The following is a 23,644-nucleotide window of genomic DNA, read 5'->3' on the forward strand; positions in this document are numbered from 1 at the left end:
ATCCCTGTTGAGGTCAGGATTCTGTGCAGGCCAGTCAAGTTCCTCCACCCAAACTTGCTCATCCATGTCTTTATGGACCTTGCTTTGTGCACTGGTGCGCAGTCATGTTGGAACATGAAGGGGCCATCACCAAACTGTTCCCACAAAGTTTGGAGCAAGAAATTGTCCAAAATGTCTTGGTATACTGACTTATTAAGAGTTCCCTTCACTGGAACTAATGGGCCAAGCCCAACCCCTGAAAAACAACCCCACACCATAATCCCCCTCCACCAAACTTTACACTTGGCCAATGCAGTCAGGCAAGTACTGTTCTCCTGGCAACCGCCAAACCCAGACACTTCCATCGGATTGCCATACAGAGAAGTGTGATTCGTCACTCCAGAGAACACATCTCCACTGCTCTAGAGTCCAGTGGTGGCATGCTTTACACCACTGCATCCGACGCTTTGCATTGCACTTGGTGATGTAAGGCTTTAATGTAGCTGCTTTGTCATGGAAACCCATTCCATGAAGCTCTCTACACACTGTTGTGCTAATCTGAAGGCCACATGAAGTTTGGAGGTCTTTAGCTATTGACTCTGTAGACAGTTGGCGACTTCTACGCACTGTGCATTTCAGCATGCACTGACCCCGTTCTGTCATTTTACGTGGCCTACCACTCCGTGGCTGAGTTGCTGTTGTTCCCAGTTGCTTCCACTTTGTTATACCACTAACAATTGACCGTGGAAAATTTAGTAGCAAGGAAATTTCACGGATAGACTATATACAGCATATAATGAGTTTTTCATAGTTCATTTTTACTGACACCAGTGAAGCTACAGTGTATCTGAGCACCACAAACCAAAAATGATATTTAATTCATTTTGAATATTCAAAGCAAATTCCCTCATCCATTCATGCCTAAAAGCTTTATTTTGTTGAGAAATCACTTTGAAAAACACCCCCCAGCATTTCTGGCTGTGGCCATTTTGAATAAAGGCAGATGATTCATGTAGCATTTTTACTTCCTGGAATCCATCTGCCCTATTTCAGGCATGCAGGCAGGAGGGTGTGCTTAGCTGAAAACACCTCCTTCCCTACTGAAGACTCTTGGGATGTATGACATCATTTGCCTAGGTATGGAAGCCAGGCAGTAGCTGAAGAAATGTAAAAAAAAATAAAACTAGTTAATATAATATACTTTCCTATCTATATATTAATGCTAGCATAATAAGGATTACAAATAGTGAATGCTGATTGAAAGAGTGAAATTTCACTTTAAGATGAGCAGAGTGATTTAGAAAAGGGGAATGGATAAGAAAAAGTTTTGCCAGAAATACAGCTTTGAGAAAACATCCTACCATGTAGTGTTTAATTTTCTTTAACCCACACAAACACACCCAGCTGTGCTGTGCCACATAAATTGACACCATTACCCTGAGAGTATGCAAGTGAATCTCAGTTTGCAATGCTTTTTTTTTTTTCTACTAATGGAGGCAAGTAATAGTCTAAGGCCAACACTTTCCAACCTGGTCAATAAAAACTGTTCCTAGCAGAGATTTTCCCAAGGTTATCATTGCCCGTTAGACAGTCTGGCTGTCATCTGAAGCTATGGATATGACAGCTATCTAATGTTCTGGGGTGCCTTAGGTTAACACAGCTAGCTGGAGCATCTTAATAGCCAAAAGCAGTGACATGAGTGTCTTGTAAAACTGACTTGGGAAAATTGTGGTGTAAATCAGTCTCAATGTAAAGGAGGTTCACACATTCTGTTTCTTTTCTCCTTGTGTTTAAGTTATAGATGTGAAATATGAAAAATATGTTTTCAGTTTAGTACTGAAGTGCAAAATTTAGGCACAATGCAGTCATTTTAAATGTGTCAAGGAAAATGTACCAGACATATGGACAGAATAATTCTATTGCGTACAGCAGTTACAGCTTAGATATGCACGATTGTTGTGCCTTTCTTGCTAATTATGCCCTGCATTGTCTAAGATAGGCAGGTGTGTATTAAAGAATCAGCCCTGAATGGAGGACAAGGGAGGTAGCCCTTCTTGGAGAAGCTCATTGAGCTGTCACGTAGCAGAGGCACAAATACACAGAATGAGTGTGACGGAGTTATGCATTGAAAGGCTAAAATAAGAGTCTCTGTTTAGTACGTACAAGAGTGCGTAGACAAGGGAATTTTTTTTCTAGGCTCTGACGTACATGTTTTGAGTGTAGATCCCCCCAGCCTTTTGCTGTGTAACTGTTTAGCTTCTGAGCCTTTTTCTAAGCACTTGGAACAAGAAGGATTAGGGAATTTGCTTGGCACACAAAATTCACGGAAGTGAAAACAATTTGCCAGTCATGATGCTTTGAGTTTTGGATGAAGTGACTTCTATTTTTTGGCTGGCAAGAGCCACAGCTACTGTCAATCACATGCTTTAGTGATTTGACATTAAGATTTACTAATGGATATACAGTGTGTGGTGGTGAGTTCTCTATGTAAGTCGAGGGGAACTTTTTGCAAATATGTTGTTTGATTGTAAATCAGGTGCTTGAGACAGTTTTTGAGAAATTGAATCATAAGTGAAAATTATGTGAATCTTGGGTGACACATTAAAAATAAACATCAAAGTGTTATACCACTTTTGTTGATTAAAGAAATAAATCATGACTGCAGGTTGAAATGGAAACAGAAAGAGCTTTTTAAAACCATTGAAGCTACAGTCTACCTGTCACCTACCTGCTTAGTCCTTTTTTTTAGGCACAGCTGGAGTACACCAGTCCACTCCATTACCTTTTGTGATTTCTATGTATTTGAACACCTCCTCTTCTGACACTGAAACACTTATTGCCTTCCACATATAGAATGCTGGTACTAAAACATTTCTCAGAGCCAGTAGTCAAATTCAAACCTGCCTTTGAAGTTTGAATATGGCTGGTGGTGTAGGAGTCAGTACAGATGATATGTTTCAAAAGTATTCTACTGGGGGCCAGAGGATGCAGAATTCCCAGAATTGAGATTTATGTAATTTAGGTAAACCTTCTGATTTTAGTATAGTTGCAATGTTTACTAGATAGCACAGTAGCTTATTGAGTACTTTTGCCCTTCCCCTGGAATTGCTTATTGTAACAAGGAGGATGGCTAATGTCTGCATAAAAAGCAAAACACTAGTTGTAGAATTTCAAGTATAGCTAAACCCAAGAACAAAAATGCAATCAATAGCAGTTCATAGTCCTTAGAAGTGAGGGTCCATCCACATGGGCATTTCATTTTTTTCATAAAGTTTCTTGTCAATTTTTACATTAGTTTTTTGCATCTTTTAACAATGCAAAAATGGGCCATATGTTGTTGTCTGTTCCAGATTTTTTTTACAGAAGAATAACAGGGTTTTCTTCCATTAAAAAAAAACGGATGTTAACGGATACGACATTAATGGATGTAAACAGGTGATCATTCGTTTACATCCACTAGTCCATAGAAATACATAAGTGTCCGGTTTTCATCCTCAAACAGACAGATGAAAAACAGACATATGGAACGCCTGTGTGAAAGGACCCTTAGTCTTGTTTTTTATTGAAGCTTAAAACATTTTCAGCAAATATGGAAAATACTAGTTGATCTTGGCAGAAATGCAGTGTCCTTGTCACTTGCTTTAGGCTGCACAGAAGAAGATCTTCCTTCCTAGTTGTTATCTGTAAACTACCAATTGCCATGTCCCCATGTAATGGAAATGAAGACCTATGGGCATGAGAGAAGCCTAGGGTGGCAACCATGGCTCCCTCCATAGATACAGTAAAGGGGTACCATAGCTTAGGGACAGGACGTGTGTTATTTGCAGGATTACCAGGTGAAATAAAGCAAAAGAAGGTTGAAAAAAGAAAGAAAAAAAATTAATGCAACCACCACACCAAGGACCATTAGGCTGCAATATATTTAATTTTTGGTTTTGGGTTTAGACATAAACGTTATGCCCACCCTGCATGGGTTAACTGCTCATTTTTGTCTAAGGGATTGCAGAACGGAGATATACTTACCTAATCCACTGATCTTCGAGTTCAAGACCAGTCCCCACTGCTCCTGCCCCCCTGCAGTCTAGAGGTCTTGTGAATGGACTGTTCCTGATGTCATCATGCCAATAGACTGGCTCTGGATGTGAGCATGGCAGAAACAGTCCCCCACTGGACAAGGGGGAGCATTGTTTTCTGGAGAATCGTGTAAGTAGTAGATTGGATAAGCTTTTCCTGGCATCCCAGGGCAAAATGAGCAGTTAACGTATGCAGTGTAGGCACAGCCCCACTGCATGGGAAAATAAACATTTTGCCTGGATTCTATAAATAAACAAGAAGATACAATGCTTCCAACTGTTGAGGGAAGGTATGTTGTGTATCAAGGAAGAAGTTAGCATTGTCATAATTATATCTTTATATCTGGGTTTTATTGAAATTTGATTGCCTATGAAAAATAGAGACAGTCGGTGTGGGGGGTATGGAAGAGGGGTAACCTTTACTATAGTGGTATCTTGGTTGCTCCTGCCAAGTTATAATATTTTATTAAAACCATAACTACAACTAGTGAATAGCTTGAACCACTGCTGAGTTCATCACACTCATAAATTACAATGGACAATGTCTGACCTCATATACAGTTGTGACCAAAATTATTCAACCCCCAATGCTGTAAAGGGGTTTAGGGACTATAGTGTACATTTGGAATTGTATTCAGAATCAAATCCTACAAGGACGTTGTAACTACCCAAATGCAACTAAAATGACATCAATTGTTTATGTAATACAGTAGTAAATGGTTCTTATGTGGTTTCTTCATTGCCACAATTATTCAACCCCTTAAAGACTACCACTCTGAAGAACAGAGGTTCATACAGGTGCTTTCCATCAGGTATTGAAAACACCTGTGGATGTCACCGAGCAGCAATCAAGCATAATAAGCACCAATTAGGCAGCTTTAAAATGACTGTGATACTCAGCTCCTTCTAGACATTTACTGGTGTGGTTACAAACATGGTGAAGGCAAGAGAATGGTCCAGGAAGACAAGAGAAGAGGTGATTTCTCTTCACAGGAAGGGCAATGGCTATAAGAAGATTGCAAAGATGTTAAACATACCAAGAGACACCTTAGGAAGCATCATTCGCAAATTCAAGGCAAAGGGCACTGTTGAAACGCTACCTGGTCGTGGCAGAAAGAAGATGCTGACTTCGACTGCTGTGCGCTACCTGAAGCGTAGAGTGGAGAGAAGTCCCCGTGTGACTGCTGAGGAACTGAGAAAAGATTTGTCAGATGTGGGTACAGAAGTTTCAGCCCAGACAATAAGACGCACACTGCGTAATGAAGGCCTCCGTGCCAGAACTCCCAGGCGTACCCCCTTGCTGTCTCCAAAGAATAAGAAGAGTCGACTGCAGTATGCCAAAAGCCATGTGGACAAACCACAAAAGTTGTGGGATAGTGTTCTGTGGACTGATGAAACAAAATTAGAACTGTTTGGGCCCATGGATCAACGCTATGTTTGGAGGAGGAAGAACAAGGCCTATGATGAAAAGAACACCTTGCCTACTGTGAAGCATGGTGGAGGGTCAATCATGCTTTGGGGCTGTTTTGCTTCTGCAGGTACAGGGAAGCTTCAGCGTGTGCAAGGTACCATGAATTCTCTTCAGTACCAGGAGATATTGGATGGAAACGTGATGCAGTCCATCACACACCTGAGGCTTGGGAGACGTTGGACCTTTCAACAGGACAATGATCCCAAGCATACCTCCAAGTCCACTAGAGCATGGTTGCAGAGGAAAGGCTGGAACATTTTGGAGTGGCCATCGCAGTCACCAGACTTAAATCCGATTGAGAACCTCTGGTGGGACTTAAAGAAAGCAGTTGCAGTGCGCAAGCCTAAGAATGTGACTGAACTGGAGGCCTTTGCCCATGAAGAATGGGCGAAGATACCCGTAGATCGCTGCAAGACACTTGTGTCAAGCTATGCTTCACGTTTAAAAGCTGTTATAACTGTAAAAGGATGCTGTACTAAGTACTAAGATTGAATGTCACTTGGGGGTTGAATAAAACTGATAATGCTGTGAGCACAGAAAAGACATTTGTGGTTATTTCATTATAACTGTTATGTTATATTTGTCTGACCTACAAGTGCCTCTTTAATGTAAATGTAAGCAAGATGACTGAATGATCAAAAGCAATGTCAAACTGGCCAAAACACTCAATTTCAGTGGGGGTTGAATAATTTTGGTCACAACTGTACGTTCCTGTAAGTACCACCCTGTATATAGCCAGATGGAAAGCCAGGGCAGCGCCATTTTTACTTATGTGAGTCACATCATTACTGTACATCATTTGTTTCTCATTGTGAATGGTTGAGCCCATTACAAGCCCCCCGGTTACAGTTCTATACATGGCTATGCAAGTAGAAATGTTGTCTCACTATATTATCATTGAATTGTTTCCTTAGGCATAATGTAAATAATGGCTCATTTTATTTAATGATGTGAGTAATTGTATTCCTTCTATTATGTTTAAGGCATTGAATACGGTTCACTCATGCCTTACCCTCAGATTTTATATGAAGGGGCTCCAGAGAATTCTGCCATGAGCAATATAATTACATACATGGAATTCATCCTCACGTCTGTTGCCTTCACAAGCTTTTGCTTCTATAAATTGCAAATAAATATCCAAACGTTACAATTTCTTGTAATATAAACAAGCCTAGGGAAATTATGTACTTCAGATCCCACCAATGTGTTTTCTTAGTTTAGAGTGATTAAACTCTGCAAGCAGAGACTAGTTTGGCCTCATTGGAAAACTCAGTTGATTGTCATTCCTTTACAGGCTTGCCATGAAAGAATGGCACACACCAGTTGTTATTTTTTCCTTTTGAGATGCGCACATCTTCATTTGTGCTGACCCCAATGTCCACCTCTGTATTTAGAGCTAACTTCATAGAGAGGCATCAGGAGGCCATAAGTCCCAATATGAATTACGGTATGTGCCCCTCCCCTGCACAATCCCTCCCCTCCTTTTTGTCAATATCTGGTGCCAGTTGTGCCTGCACTGATGAAGTCTAGAAGGCTGAACAGTTTTCTTGTCAGGAAAAAAATCATGTGATGCTTTATATAAGTAGGCAATGTATATATTGTACACTCTTGAGAAACTGTGCAACTTATATGCCAGAAACTAGCAAGAGAGATAAAAAGGGAGGGCAGTATAAATTACAACAGACGTCTATACAGGGTGGTCCTGGTGTCCCAGAAGGGTGTCCTCCTATGAAGATGTCCAGAAGTGTAGGCCCTTGATTGCTCTTACCTGCTATGGATAAAAGGAGAGAAAAAAGGAAGGGAAAACCGAAGATAATTGAAAGCAGGGAGGGGGTTGGGAGCAAAAAGAGCTGGAGGGGATAGGAGTGGCAGCTCCAAATACAATGGAAAAGGGACCTTTACAAATAGCTGAGGGTAGAAAGGTCCAGACTGAATAGTGCATAGCAAACCAGGATTCTCACACTTTAAAAAAATCAGAGCTGGGAGTTTTTTAGTAGCAAGTAACACATTCACGCACAGCTTAATCTCTGCTGAAGCAACTCTGTTTTGCTATGATGCAAAAGGTGGCAAACTTCTGTTGAACAGCCATAAGACCCAGGACTGGGTCTTGAAAAAGCACCATTCCAAGGTTGTTTGAAATATACAGTATATGTAAATCAGAGTGTGAACAAAGTCAAATACTCTTGACCAGTCCAAAAAATAAGGTGACATCCCTTTCTGACCACAGCCACTGAAAGATTTGTCATCTTAGGATGGGAGGGCTTTCAGTATTCATTACCAATACCATCAAAAGCAGATTCAAGTATTTTGCTATGTTGGACCAGTTCTTCCTCCAGTCCTCAAGAGGTATTGATTATATAGGGTCTTTTTCCCAAAGGAGGCGGGGTTGCTTAGTTCAATAAAGAGTGCTGCAAATTACCTTGTCTTTAGTGAATTTGGAATGTAACTATTGGCTGGTGATCACCACATCCTAGTTCTGCATATGTGGCCAGGAAGTGTGGTGTCTGCAAACCAACCAACTAAATGTGAGTGCCACACACTATTGGTGTATGCACTGGTGAAGCCTAAAAGGCTGATCGAATAGCACTGTCAATTTCTAAATCAGCAAAGGTCATAGGATGCTCTAAATAAGTAGGCAATGTATACATTTTTACATGCTTGAAATAGCATGCAACTTGCACAAGCAACTGTCACTTGCTAGAGTCTTTTAATTGTTTTTAGCCTTTGAAGCATGTAGTTAAATGTTTCATATGTCACGAATACCCTTGTCTTTATCTAGTGAGTTTGTAATGCCAGCTGGTGAGCACTAAGATTTAAGACTGTGCATGTGGCTGGAAAGTGGGTTTTCTTGTGTCAATCACTGAATTGCATAGGCTGGTATCTGCAAAACAGTTCATCATGGGTGCCACACCTTTTATGTATCTGATGCCAGCTCTGTATGCACTTATGAACACTAGAAGGCTGAATAGCACTGCTAAAAAGTAAATTTTCTAACGTAGCAAAGATCATGTGATGCTCTCAATAAGTATACACTTTACAGGCCTGTCATGCAGAAACAGCATAAACCTAGACAGCATTTCTCTTTTTGGATTGTACGAGGGGAGTTCAAATCAAACCGGGACTTTTAATTTTACAGGTATAAAAGGAATGCTAGCGTGGCGGTAGGTCACGCAGTAGTAAGTGGCAAGTGTGTCCTATTATCGATAGGCGGTGCATATGTTGCAGGTCAGTCCAGAGAATGTTAATCAAGATGGCAGGCAACAGTATTTGTGCGTGCATGGAACAGCATACGGTGATGAAGTTTCTTGTGAACAAAGGCGTAAAACCCACAGATATCTACAGAAGACTTCAAGCACAGTACAGTGATGAGACTCTCAGTCACAGGAAAACATTGACAGTCTCGGCTGTGGTGGTTCCCAGACCACACCAGTCATTCCTGTGAACATTCAGCATGTGAAATGCCTGAAGGTGGATAATCGACACATAACCTCTTGTGAAATTGGACCCTTGAAAGAGTTCCTCAGAGGACGGCATTTCAGCACTGATGACAAAGTGAAGCAGGCTGTCCTAGGATGGTTCAGGCCTACTGACAAATCTTTCTATGCCGAAGCTTTCCAGACTTTGGTTTGGATAAGTGTATAAATGTAGCAGGGAATATGTTGAAAAATAAATGCAGTTTCCACTCCATGAAATTTGTTCTTTTATTATATAAACTCAATAGTCCCAGTTTGACTTGAATGCCCCTTGTACAACTAAGGCACAAGAGGCATTGACTTTCGTAGTAAAGTAGCTTATAGAGGTGTAACGGGATGTAGATAGGGATGTACAGTTGTGACCAAAATTATTCAACCCCCAATGCTGTAAAGGGGTTTAGGGACTATAGTGTACATTTGGAATTGTATTCAGAATCAAATCCTACAAGGACGTTGTAACTACCCAAATGCAACTAAAATGACATCAATTGTTTATGTAATACAGTAGTAAATGGTTCTTATGTGGTTTCTTCATTGCCACAATTATTCAACCACTTAAAGACTACCACTCTGAAGAACAGAGGTTCATACAGGTGCTTTCCATCAGGTATTGAAAACACCTGTGGATGTCACCGAGCAGCAATCAAGCATAATAAGCACCAATTAGGCAGCTTTAAAATGACTGTGATACTCAGCTCCTTCTAGACATTTACTGGTGTGGTTACAAACATGGTGAAGGCAAGAGAATGGTCCAGGAAGACAAGAGAAGAGGTGATTTCTCTTCACAGGAAGGGCAATGGCTATAAGAAGATTGCAAAGATGTTAAACATACCAAGAGACACCTTAGGAAGCATCATTCGCAAATTCAAGGCAAAGGGCACTGTTGAAACGCTACCTGGTCGTGGCAGAAAGAAGATGCTGACTTCGACTGCTGTGCGCTACCTGAAGCGTAGAGTGGAGAGAAGTCCCCGTGTGACTGCTGAGGAACTGAGAAAAGATTTGTCAGATGTGGGTACAGAAGTTTCAGCCCAGACAATAAGACGCACACTGCGTAATGAAGGCCTCCGTGCCAGAACTCCCAGGCGTACCCCCTTGCTGTCTCCAAAGAATAAGAAGAGTCGACTGCAGTATGCCAAAAGCCATGTGGACAAACCACAAAAGTTGTGGGATAGTGTTCTGTGGACTGATGAAACAAAATTAGAACTGTTTGGGCCCATGGATCAACGCTATGTTTGGAGGAGGAAGAACAAGGCCTATGATGAAAAGAACACCTTGCCTACTGTGAAGCATGGTGGAGGGTCAATCATGCTTTGGGGCTGTTTTGCTTCTGCAGGTACAGGGAAGCTTCAGCGTGTGCAAGGTACCATGAATTCTCTTCAGTACCAGGAGATATTGGATGGAAACGTGATGCAGTCCATCACACACCTGAGGCTTGGGAGACGTTGGACCTTTCAACAGGACAATGATCCCAAGCATACCTCCAAGTCCACTAGAGCATGGTTGCAGAGGAAAGGCTGGAACATTTTGGAGTGGCCATCGCAGTCACCAGACTTAAATCCGATTGAGAACCTCTGGTGGGACTTAAAGAAAGCAGTTGCAGTGCGCAAGCCTAAGAATGTGACTGAACTGGAGGCCTTTGCCCATGAAGAATGGGCGAAGATACCCGTAGATCGCTGCAAGACACTTGTGTCAAGCTATGCTTCACGTTTAAAAGCTGTTATAACTGTAAAAGGATGCTGTACTAAGTACTAAGATTGAATGTCACTTGGGGGTTGAATAAAACTGATAATGCTGTGAGCACAGAAAAGACATTTGTGGTTATTTCATTATAACTGTTATGTTATATTTGTCTGACCTACAAGTGCCTCTTTAATGTAAATGTAAGCAAGATGACTGAATGATCAAAAGCAATGTCAAACTGGCCAAAACACTCAATTTCAGTGGGGGTTGAATAATTTTGGTCACAACTGTATCTAGAGAGCCTCACGACGGCAAAATGATTTTTTTCATGTAGGTGGGTGCCTGTGAGCATCAGTGGATATCTAATATCTGTACTTTTTGAATATACAATAATTTTGCAGTGTGCATGAATATGTGGGTATGTGGTGAGTGCTCTCTAATGCTCTAGTTGCATAAACCTTTTTAAAAGCTACTTTTAGACTATAACAATATGTTAATATACTGTATATCTCTCAATTTTATAACTATAGAAAGAGGAATACTTTGCAGCCTTGGTTAATATAAAGTTTTTTAAATGGCCCCATCATGTCCTCCCATTTCTAAATCAAATACCCCTCATTTTACTCTCCTATGAATAATGCCTCTTCTATCTTCCCTTTCATGTTCCCTGTACCTGTCCTATATTTAAGTGATATTAAAGGCAGTTAAAAAATAATAACAAACATGTCATACTTACCAGCTCTGTTCAATGGTTTTGCACAGAGAAGCCCAATCCTCCTTTTTTGGGTCCCCGCCGGTGCTCCTGACCCCATAGCAAGCTGCTTGCTATGGGGGCACCCGAGCAGGCTCGCTCCAGCTGTCCATTCACACACGGAACATGGCTAGGCCTGCTCTGTGCTCATTGGCTCACTGGCTGTGATTGCCAATGGCTCCTGTTGCTGTCTCGGCCAGTGAGGAGGAAGAGTCCCTGGAGACCAGCTGCTCTTTTGCACGTCACTGGATTAAGGTGGAGCTCAGGTAAGTATTGGGGGGGGACTACTGCAAACAGAAGGTTTTTTACTTTGAATTCCATGCAGGACAGGGGACATTCTCAGGCTATTGGTCCTCCTCCTCCTCACCGAGACTTCATTCTTGTGGAAAAGGCGCCATGACATTGCCCGTCCCCACCCCAGCTGAAGCCAAAACTAATTGGATGGCTCCAGAAATGCACAGAGCCATTAGGAAGCTTGCATTTTTGCAGACAATTATGGGTGCAAATATTTTCTGCAAACTGTCCATAATTTTATGGGTGGTTGGCATCTTTGTTTGAATTAAGACCTTTCAGTTATCTCTTTCATGCACCCCCATCATGCACCCTCTGGGTGGCATAAGCTTAGGCACACTCACTGTATAAGTTTGTAGGTGGTCTTACACACAGCGCTTTGCTGACCGATAGTGGGGTGCACATAAACAGTGGGAGTATGTCATGAATGTGGGAACATTTTTTAAGCTCTGGGACAGACTGTTTATATAAGAAAGTAAAGTGGAAAATTGTGTGCAAATTAGTTTTTTGTTAGATAGATATCAGCCATTAAAGTAAAAAGCAAAAAGTATCCACTACACACTCAAAAAGCACACCACCAATGTTTTTTTTTATAACTATTTAAAATCATTTTGATAGTGGTGCTTTAATGTGTTCTTACAACCTTGTATACTTTATGAAAGATGAAACCTGAACACAGAATATTTTGCTTACAATCTGCAGTCCTGGACAAAAGCTGATATCATGTACTTACTGTACTTTTACACAAATTGTAAAAAAATTAGTGATTGTCAGCATGGATACAGAATAAATTATATAGACTTCTTAAACCCCTCTATCCCTTGGATAATCTATCCTGTCAGTTCCATGGTTATTTCCCTGGGTCATTCTGAACTGGCTAAATGCTGATTCAGCAAACAAAATTGATGATACAACCTTATTAATGCAAGTGCTGTAATTCAGCTTTGCTGTATGCATCTACATATTTCATTTTATATAACAATTGGTATGTAAGGCCATCCATCATATTCAAAGTCCAATAGGAAGGATCAGGAAGGGTTGGGTGTTAGCAAAACTTTTACAGAAGAAGCTGAGATTTCCTTTTTTCAGCTGCCTATATATTTAGATCTAGTGATTATTTCAATCTGACACTAAGGCTCGGTTCACACTGCCATGACTTGGGATCCGACTTGTGAGACCCCATGTGAAATTCCATGTTAGTCAATGAGAGCCATCTTAATTAGCACTACTGAAGTCACTCCGACTTCAGAAAAGGTTCCTGTACTACTTCAAGGTGACTTCTATCCGACTTGTGCCCATATGCTTTACTAGAAGTCACCTCCATGTCATATTCTCATCTTTATTGATGTGATTTGAATCCGACATTACAGAAGGATTACCCAGGCATTCCCTGAAAGTTGCTTCAGAGCTGTTTCAAAGTAGTATTTAAGTTGCCTTGTAAAGTCACACTGCAAATGGTGTTTTTTTTTTAAATATGGAGTTCCTGGGGCCCATCACTAGGAGAAAGCATTTTATGGTAACTGATATACAGCATGTGACTTGTTTACCGCTTCAATACTGGGCACTTTTACCCCAATCCTGCCCAGTCCATTTTTCATCATTCAGCACCCTCACACTTTGAATGACAATTGAGCAGTGATGAAACACTGTACCTATATGAAATTTTTAACATTTTATTTCCACACAAATAGAGCTTTCTTTAATCGCCACTGGTTATAAAGGAGACATGAATACTATTCTTTCAGTGTTTACTTTTATAATTAGCTGTGATTGGCCACAGTTAATCACATGGTACAAATGGATGGTTATTGGCCCTGTCTGTACCATGTGATCACTGTGACCAATCACATAGCTCATCACAATAATACACAGTGAAAAGCATGAATCAAAGCCTTTCATTGTGTACAATTGTCATGTGATCTGCTGGCAACAGGCTGGTGCAATGATCTGTCATCAGCTATGTCCAGTGAACACAGTGGGGGACAGATTGTGTGGGGCCCACATGAAGCACGATCCCTGGAGGATGTCATATGACAATTTTTATATTACAATAGGCCAGGCGGGAAGGGGTTGAAAGATAAATGTGCCAAGGTCCAAGATCACTCTAGGGAACTTTCACAACCTATTTAAAATAGGATTTAATGCTTCTTTCTCAAGGATCCAGTAAACATAACAACTATGGACAGAATGAATTAGTTCAGACATTTCATGTTCCTTGCTTTAAACAATAATAGTTTTGCTACCTTTAACTGATAACTGCCTTAAGTCTTGATAGATAAATTTCTAAATTTATTATTTTTTGCCGTTTGAGAAAATTGGTTAGTGTATAAATTTTTGCAGCTTATTTCTATCATGGTATATAAACTTTTACACAGACATTTGTGAAGTTTACAAAATGTTATCTCCCTTGAAGGCATATTGCATAAAAGCTAAATGTCCTGTTTAATAAGTGTCTGAAAGTAAAATTAAAATAATTTTTGCCTATATTCTTTCTGGAGCTTTTGCTACAAATTCTCTGGTGCGATTATGTAAGAAAGAAAGCTTATTATGCATATTATTCTGGACTATCCCAGGCTCTTCCTGATTCTTAAGCTTTTTCTGCCTGTCTCGTAAGCTCCTGGGGATCCCATGAGATCTAATGATTCCTGCTTTGTTGTCACATGTAAGTGCAAAATAGCAGCCACCATAATTAAAAGCTGCTGCAGAGGTCAGAGTAGCTGCAAGTTAATGTCTCCAGGACATAATAGCACTGAGCCTGATGCCTCATGACATTGAAACTAATTCTGCTTCATTGCTGCTAATATTGGGTTGCTGGCAGAAATATTCAGGGTTTCTACAAACAAGAAGTAGACCAGAAGTTTCTGATCCAGTCTGCAATTGTTCATGTGCAGAATGTCTGCCTTGTCTCTGGCTCTCCAAACTGATAAATTACTGCCTACCCTAGGTGTTATGAAGTGTGGAATTTTACAAATATACCACATGGCCAAAAGGCCTTTTTGTGTTCCAGCATGACTGTTCACAAAGCCTATTCCATAAGGACGTGGTTTGACCAGTTTGATATGAAGGAATTCAAGTGATCTGAGCCCAACTGAACAAGGATTATTTGGAACGCCAACTGAAAACCATGTCTTCTCACAACCATTGACCACTGACCTCACCAATGTTCTCTTTGTTGAATGGGCACAAATTCCCTTAGTCACTCTCCAAAATGTAATGGAAAACTTTCCCAAAAGAGCAAAGAGTTTTTTTCTAGGAACAAAGCTTGACCTGGATGCAAGACATTACTGCCCAATACTCAGATACACATATACACACACACTTGGCCTGTTAGGCCTGAGAACTGGTGCATGGAGAGGTCACATACTGTCCCATACCTGAAAGAATGGGACAGTAAGAGGGCTTCAACAGAATGGGGAGGCAGCAAAAGAGTGCAGATGGCTAAGTATACCTTGCTAGGGGGGGTCAGCTATAAGGAGGTACTGACATTTGGCCCTGAAGTATCAAAAAATGCATTCCCTCTCCTAGGAAGCACTAGGGTCTTCTGTTTCTCTGGTGCTTCAGGAGAAGACACAAGACAATAGTGTTGTTATTGGCAGAGTACCTGTGTCCAGATGCAACTATTTATTAGATGGAAATTGAAGTTAAAATAAAATTCCCATACCATAATTAAAAGAAAAAAAACTTGGTTCAACCTAGACCCCCAAAAGGGTCACCCATTTGCTATAAAACCATCTAAGATATATATTACAGTTTTGTGAAGCAATCTCATTCTTATGTTTTTCTTTTTTGTAAGTCATAAAATACCCCAAAATGTTTCAGTATATCAGCAAGATACTGTACTGCCTAAAGCTTCATAGACATACAAATGTGGGAGATATTAACAATGCTATTACAAACCATATACGTTGTCACTCAGTAGTACATTGCAAAGAACATTAAGCCTAAAATTAAAGTCACATTACGTCAAAGAGCTTCTACTAATATTCACAAGTGTCTCATAAGCCAGTTTTATGTATGGTAAGGTGAGGAATTATGAGTTGTTGAAGGTGCTGTTTAATATTTTGCATTAGGCCCCAGAGGAGTTTAGCTATACCTCTGATGTTAAATTTGTCATATTATAGGAAAATGTAATACGTACTGAAATTAGGCCCCAATGTTTAAACAAGGGGAACAGCTTACCTGCTCAGTGCTTCTGTTTGTGCAATAATTGTTAATGTTAATTTGGTGCTTCATTCTCCACTTTGAATGTACATCGGGTTTGTTCCTAACTGTGTTCACATATTGCTCTATATTGGTGGAGGGTCTGGAGAGTGCTGTATCAAACTGATGACTGTGCTTTTTAGTGCTGGTGGTCAGTATCCTGGCCATTATTTTTTTTACTATAATATATAAGCTCTTCCAACAAGCCCTACTTCCACTGTCTAAGGCAGAATTTATTCTATCACCCTCCACTGTCAGTAAGGCCTTGTTTAGACCAGCAGTTGGAGGGGGACATAAATGTGTGGTTGAGCTGCATTTACCTCCTACCAACCACCCCCCTTAAACTGCAACAGGCAGCAGATGGGGATGTTTTCATGCCGCAGCTGCAAAGTAGTGTTGACCTGACATGGATTGTTACACACTACACATACAAGTCAATGGGGGAGCAAGCAGTTGTGGTTTGACTGTTGGCAGAAATGGTGATAAAACAGGCGGTGAGGAGGCATTGCATCACTTCCTCACTACCTGTCAGTAGCCTTTGGAGCATGATCCTAACAGGGATTGGGCTTCAGAGGCAAGGGAGATTTAGATGCATGTCTAAATCTACCCTAAGAAATGATGGTCAGTTTCAAAGTCACCTTGGGTTTGAGGCAAATCCCACACTTCAGCAAAATTCAGAATTCACACCTAAACTCATAATGCACTTTGCCGCTGGTCAGATGGGTCCCAAAGAACAAATAATCTCAAGTAATGGACAAAACAGCCTCCATACTATAAAAGGGTGTGCTCCCAATAGCCATTAGTGAGTGTTAGAGCTGGGTAAGGAAAGCTGACAAATCTGTGTAGGGACAACGTAGGGAGAAATACAGTGCTATATATAATGCTATACATTAAGCTGCAGTGTGTTGGGCTGTATACCCTTGTGTACCTCCCCATGTTTACAGTTTCATAGATCCAACAGTCTTTCCTACGACTCTTTTTTTCTCTATCAGCAAGTGTGCTTGTTTGCTAGCCTCTGTGCCACCTCCAAAAAAAAAAGGTTAGTTTTCTAGGGGTTTGTTTATAAATGCAAAATTTTCACTCAGGATTCACACATTTTGCCAATGGAATCCAATTAGAAAAATATATGAGTCTTGATTGAAAGCTGTGTGAACCTGTGTAAACACATGTCACTTTAGCGCAAAGTTGTTGAACCTGCCCCCTCCTTAATCCCCTCCTTAGTGGTCAGTAACAATGCTATTTCAAATACTCTTCATTAAATATCAGTGGCAGTGCTGTTCACCCGCCCCCTCACCTCACATTGTTATTCACTAGCCGCCCGCTTAGTGTTTATTTACTAGATTATCTGTTTCCATGCTACACTTTCTTTGATGTCTGTGGGCCAGGACTATACATCTACTATCTTCATGGCTTAATTTCAGTGCTACGTGAAGAAATACAGAGAATGTCCCAGCAGCTGGCATCCCAGCACTACTCTGGAGGAGCCAGTGGTCTGCTTGTTGGGCATCGGGGCTTGTATATATATATATATATATACAGTGCCTTGAAAAGTATTCATACCCCCTTGAAATTTTCCACATTTTGTCATGTTACAACCAAAAACTTGAATGTATTTTACTTTTTATGTGATAGACCAGTGATGGCGAACCTATGGCACGCGTGCCAGAGCTGGCACGCAGAGCCATCTCAGTGGGCACGCCAGGAAGAAGAGGATGATGAGCGCACACGCACCGGCCATCCAGATCTCGTCCACACTGGACCTCCATCAAACTACATTTCCCACATGTCTCTGGGGCCAGGGTGGGCGTGGATGAGAGGAAACGGCTCCAATGCGGCTCTGGCACCAGGGGTAATGTACCCGGGGATGGGCGCGGAAGAGAGGAAGAGGCTCCCACACTGCTCCCACACTGCTCCGGGGCCAGGGGCAACGTGTTCAGCATGAATGGGAATGAGCTGCTGGGTTGGAAGCCACACCGACGCTGCCAGAGGTGAGATTAACTGCTTGCAGTGTCATCCATCAGTGCCCAGCAGTGTCGCCTATCAGTACCCAGCAGTGTCGCCCATCAGTGCTGCCCATCAGTGCCACCCATCAATGATGCCCAGCAGTGCCATCCATCAGTGCCCAGCAGTGTCGCCTGTCAGTGCTGCCCAGCAGTGCCACCTGTCAGTGCTGCCCAGCAGTGCCACATGTCAGTGCCCAGCAGTATCGCCCATCAGTGCTGCCCATCAGTGACACCCATCAATGATGCCCAGCAGTGCCATCCATCAGTGCCCAGCAGTGTCACCCATCAGTGCCCAGCAGTGTCGCCTGTCAGTGCTGCCCAGCAGTGCCACCTGTCAGTGCTGCCCAGCAGTGCCACCTGTCAGTGCCCAGCAGTGTCGCCCATCAGTGCTGCCCATCAGTGCCACCCATCAATGATGCCCAGCAGTGTCCAGCAGTGTCATCCATCAGTGCCCAGCAGTGTCACCCATCAGTGCCCAGCAGTGTCGCCTGTCAGCGCTGCCCAGCAGTGCCACCTGTCAGTGCTGCCCAGCAGTGCCACCTGTCAGTGCCCAGCAGTGTCGCCCATCAGTGCTGCCCATCAGTGCCACCCATCAATGATGCCCAGCAGTGCCACCGATCAGTGCCGTCTGTCAGTGCGTCCAGGTAGGCAAGTGGTTAATTGCAGTGTTGGCACTTTGAAATAAAAAAGTTGGTTTGTGTTGCAGTTTTGGGCACTCGGGCTCAAAAAGGTTCGCCATCACTGTGATAGACCAACACAAAGTGACCCATAATTGGGAAGTGGAAGGAAAATGATAAATGGTTTTCAAAATTGTTTACAAATAAATATGTGAAAAGTGTGGTGTGCATTTGTATTCAGCCCCCTTTACTCTGATACCCCTAACTAAAAATTAGTGAAACCAACTGCCTTCAAAAGTCACCTAATTACTAAATAAGAGTCCACCTGTGTGTGATTTAATCTCAGTATAAATACAGCATTTACGTTTTGTAACATGACAAAATGTGGAAAATTTCAGGGGTATGAATACTTTATTAAGGCACTTGTATATACTGCACACAGTATATATAATATATATCATACATATATAGCAGTGGTAGGGTCACACAAACTTGAGGTAGGGTGCATGTGCCTTTTTGTACCTTAACGCCACTTACCACTTTAATGTAATTTAAAGGATTTTCTATGTTGTCCTTGAAGCCATATGAAAAAAGACCCTCTCCCCATTCTCTGTTAATTTTTGGGGGGGCAGTAATACAGGTATACAGGTGTACATCCCTATGGCAGCACCTAACTTCCTATGACTTTTTTATAGAAAATTGTATTTATTAGCAACAAAATGAACAAATTGAATATACAGATTTGTTCTCTGCAAACTTGGGGATGATGTTCAGGGAAGAGTGAAGATTTTCCTAATTTTGAGGACAATTTATAAAACTAGCAGGAAATCCAACCTGGACAGATTTGCTCATCCCTACTGTCTGTAGAAAGGCAACAACACACCACTTGAAACTGACCGTCCACCATAGGACAAGCTTGTACTTCCACAGACATTTTCTTGCTGCAAGAATAAATGGAAATGTACTTTTTGTAACATACAGAATTTATAGTCTAAACAAAACATTTTTTTTGTAACCTAGAATACCTTTTTAAATAACTTAAATATTAATCATGACCTATTATTACTGGTATTGCTTCAGTTACGGTCTGCTCATTTAGATCTTTGTTGTGCGTTTTAAATTCCTTTTTTGTGATTTTCACATTTTGTTTCCTTAACAGGGTTATTTAAAGCAATGCAGGAAGCGGAGAGACATGTTCAGTGATGAACAGTTGAAGGTCATCTTTGGAAACATTGAAGACATCTACCGGTTCCAGATGGGCTTTGTCAGAGACCTTGAGAAGCAGTACAATAACGAGGAGCCACATCTCAGTGAAATAGGACCATGTTTTCTAGAACACGTAGGTTTAAATGATCTGCTAGAATGTTTAGCATAGCTCAAATGCCTGAACTTACCAGTCAAGCTGAAGTGAACTAGCGCGGATAAAATAAAGAGGTTCATCTGTATATTCAGTTGAAAAATGCTTTTCTGTGTAGCCAACACATCTAAAGAATGAGTGCAGTTTAGTTGATATTTGCCCATATCCTAAGCCTGGCTTCAGCAACATTAACACATTTTAAAAACAAAATGTTATGGTCTATAAGGACCTGCTGTCTGCTGTGAAGTCCACATTCCGTTCCACTCAGACTCTAAGGACACAGCCTAGTGCATGCATTGAGATAATAACAGGGAACTGCAGAAAAGAATAATGAGATGCAGACTGGGGCTAAGACTATTCTCTATGGTAGTTCCCAAGCATCACAACAGTCCATGCAGTGGGCTTACCAGCATTTGCTCTGGGCAACACTTTGACTTAAGCCAGTCATAGACGGTTTGAATCTTGGCCGATTCAGCACGGACCGGCCGAGGTTTGAATCATGTATGGACATGCTGAATATATCCAAGTTGATCAGTCAACCAGCCTGTTGGATATCACATGTGATTATTGCTAGCAGCTTTTATAGCTGCTAGCAGTAATTACTGTGTTTTCTTAGGGGGGCGGCTTCCCTTGCCCCCCCTCCAGGAGAACACAATGGCCGTGCAGGGGGGATTCCCCCATTAATGGGGTTATTGAGCAACCTGTGGTTGCAGTTAAGAAAATTCCACTGTCTATGGCTAGCTTTACACTCTAATGTCTCCATTAGAGTAATAATTATTTATTATACTCTGCACTGCTTTATGCAGTGCACAATTCAATTAAAGGCCAACTCCAACCAAAACCTGGGAAAGGTAAATTCTTCTGTCAAGGTTTTAATGCTGGGTGTGAGTTTGTTGGGGAGATTTCAACTCACTTCTTGTGATGTAATAGCAGGACAAAAAGAGGGTGGTCACTTGTGCAGGAAAGTACCAGCAGCAGTATTAATCTGATAAATGTTTTAAGCCTTCCCCATTTTATAGAAAAAAATATGTTGTGCTGCAGTCTTAATTCTCATTAGAGAATTTTGTCATCACCTCCTGTCCCTTTGCTTGGACTTATGCTTCTTTTTGTGCCACCTAAAGAAGATCCACAAAAGCATTGTGTTTTGATCCAGGGATACTGATGCTGGTAGTGTTTGGTAGAAGGCTCTCTGCCAAGTACAGGTAAAAATCACCTTCCTAACGTATAACCCTCCCTTACCTGGGCATTAACCTAAAATGAATCTTTAACACTTACTGTTTCTACCCCCCCCCCCCAAACTCTACACTATAAACCTTAACTTTGCCCTTCACCCCACAAATGCCAACACTGGACCTAACCCATTACATTTAACCATTTCAATACCGTGCAATTTTACACCTTCCTGCCTAGGCCATTTTTCAGGTTTCAGCGCTCTCACACTTTGAATGACAATTGCGCGGTCATACAACACTGTACCCAAACTAAAATTTTATCATTTTCTTCACACAACTAGAGCTTTCTTTTGGTGGTATTTAATCACCGCTGGGGTTTTTATTTTTTGCTAAATTAACAAAAAAAGACCAAAAATTTTGAAAAAAAACCACATTTTTCTTTGTTTCTGTTATAAAAGTTTACAAATAAATAATTGTTCTTCATAAATTTAGGCCGAGATGTATTCTGCTACATGTCTTTGGTGAAAATAACCCAAATTAGGATGTATTTTTTAGTTTGTAGGAAAGTTATAGAGTTCACAAACTATGGTATAGATCTGAATATTGATCAATCCTGAAGTACTGACAGCCAATCTAATTTCTTGAGGTCGAAGAATGTCAGAACAGTACAGATATCCCACAAATGACCCCTTTTTGCAGAGTAGACAGTCCGACGTACTTTATAAGAGGCATGGCGAGTTTTTTGAAGTTGTATTTTTATGTCATAATTTTTCGGAAAATGAAAAAATTAAAAAAATTATTTTCACTATTTTTTTTTTTACATACTGTCACCAGTGCAGTACAGCGTCATCATATAACTGGCATGGCGGTTAACAGGGACACTGACTGGTGACAGTATGAAAAAAAAAAAAATATTTTGTTTTTTAATTTTTTTTTATTTTTTTATTATATTTAATTTTTTATTACATTTTTTTATTTTTTTAAGATTTTTTTTTCATATTTTTCTATGACCAAAGTAGTACAATGTTACCATAGTAACACTGTACTACTTTGGGGAAGTGATCAGTATATATATATATATTTTTTTTTTACACAATTTGCTTATAGCAAAGAATTACTTTGCTATAAGCAAGCATTTACCTGAATGAAATCGATTCATTCAGCTTTTTTTTTTTTTTTTTTTTTTTTTGTGCTTAGCTGTGATTTGGTCACAGCTAATCACATGACATGTGCATGTGATTAGCTGTGACCATTCACAGCTAGGCACTAGTATACAATGGATGGCATCATGAATGAAGCCATCCATTGTATACAACTGTCATGTGACCTGCTGTGATTGGTCACAGCAGGTCACATGGTACCAGCAATGGGAGCCGGTACTCGGATCTGTCATCGGCCGTGTCCGAGGTGCACGGCCCGTGACAGATCCCGCTGCTGCGCCGCTCTGCATTACCGCAAACGGCGCATGTGCGGGAGCACGCCAAATGGCGTGCACCCGGAATGAAGAGGCACATCTGAAGCCGCCAAACGGCCATTGGCCGGGCGGCTAATGGTTAAAATACACCCACCCTGGTTTAACTCTTAAAACACTGAGCTTCTAACCATAACCTAATCCATAATCTAATCCAGTTTTTTTCAACCACGGTGCACAGGCACCCTGGGGTGCCTTCAGGTTTCTTCAGGGTGCCTTGGCAAAATGCTTAAAAATTGCCCAAAAGCTGTATACAAACCAGCAGGTGGATCAAGCCTGCTTTTTAGTTACACAAAGCCACAGATTTTCATTGTTCACCATTACAACTTTCTAGCCATCGACACAGAACACCAATGATGTCATCAGTTGATAAAAAGCACATCAGGCACCTGCGCAGCATCTTTGCTTGCCCCTCCTTTGCCCCTCTCTGTCAGGGCTGGGGTCACATTAGCTGAGTGAGAGAAAGAAACTGAAGGAGAAGAGAAACAATGGAATACTAGTCAGCACCAGTGTGCACACTGTTATTTGCTTTGGAAGAATAAATCACCTCTAACGTTGGGTGTCCCACATGTACAGATGTTGCTGCGTTCTGTAAAACTATTATTTTAGTTTTTATACATTTTGTAATTGTTGTCCCAAGATTGTACACAATTATAAGACTGTTGTTTATGATAGGGTCACCAGGTATAAAACTAGACAAAGAGAAGGATTTGACGGATGAGCTAAATAAAAGGTGTAACTAAAGCTGGGTACACACAATAAGAAAACTGAAAGAAAAATTCTGTACAAGGTAGATTACCTGTTCATTACTATAGTGCTCTGGACAGCCATTTTCAACTGTACTGATGAAAAAAAATGAACTTGCAAGCTTGAAACTTTTGTGAACACAACCTCAGATTTTCGCTCAGTGTGTACAGTAATCAGATGAAAATAATAGAATAGAAAAAAACTTACATGATTAAAAGCAAGGAACAACCCAGAAGAAGGTGGCAACAAATAGAAATTGTACATAAAGAACGTTTGCCTTTGTTGTTGGAGACAACTTAATACCATTGTTGGTTACATCATGATACTGTACATACCATCATGGAAAATCAGACAATCTA

The 23,644-nt window shown here is 41.0% G+C and overlaps 1 protein-coding gene across 2 annotated transcripts in view; it reads left to right on the top strand.

The window, feature by feature from the left end:
- Positions 1-23,644, top strand: part of ARHGEF9 (Cdc42 guanine nucleotide exchange factor 9) — a 490,351-nt gene that overhangs the window by 381,322 nt on the left and 85,385 nt on the right. For both annotated transcript variants that reach the window (XM_089685190.1, XM_089685191.1), the window contains one exon: positions 19,698-19,877. In XM_089685190.1, the coding sequence (XP_089541316.1) occupies positions 19,698-19,877 (180 nt within the window). The remainder of the gene's footprint in view (positions 1-19,697; positions 19,878-23,644) is intronic.

The sequence above is a fragment of the Staurois parvus genome, unplaced genomic scaffold (assembly GCF_062004578.1).
Source record: "Staurois parvus isolate SC_StPar_1 unplaced genomic scaffold, SC_StPar_1.0 ptg000365l, whole genome shotgun sequence".
NCBI lineage: Eukaryota > Metazoa > Chordata > Amphibia > Anura > Ranidae > Staurois > Staurois parvus.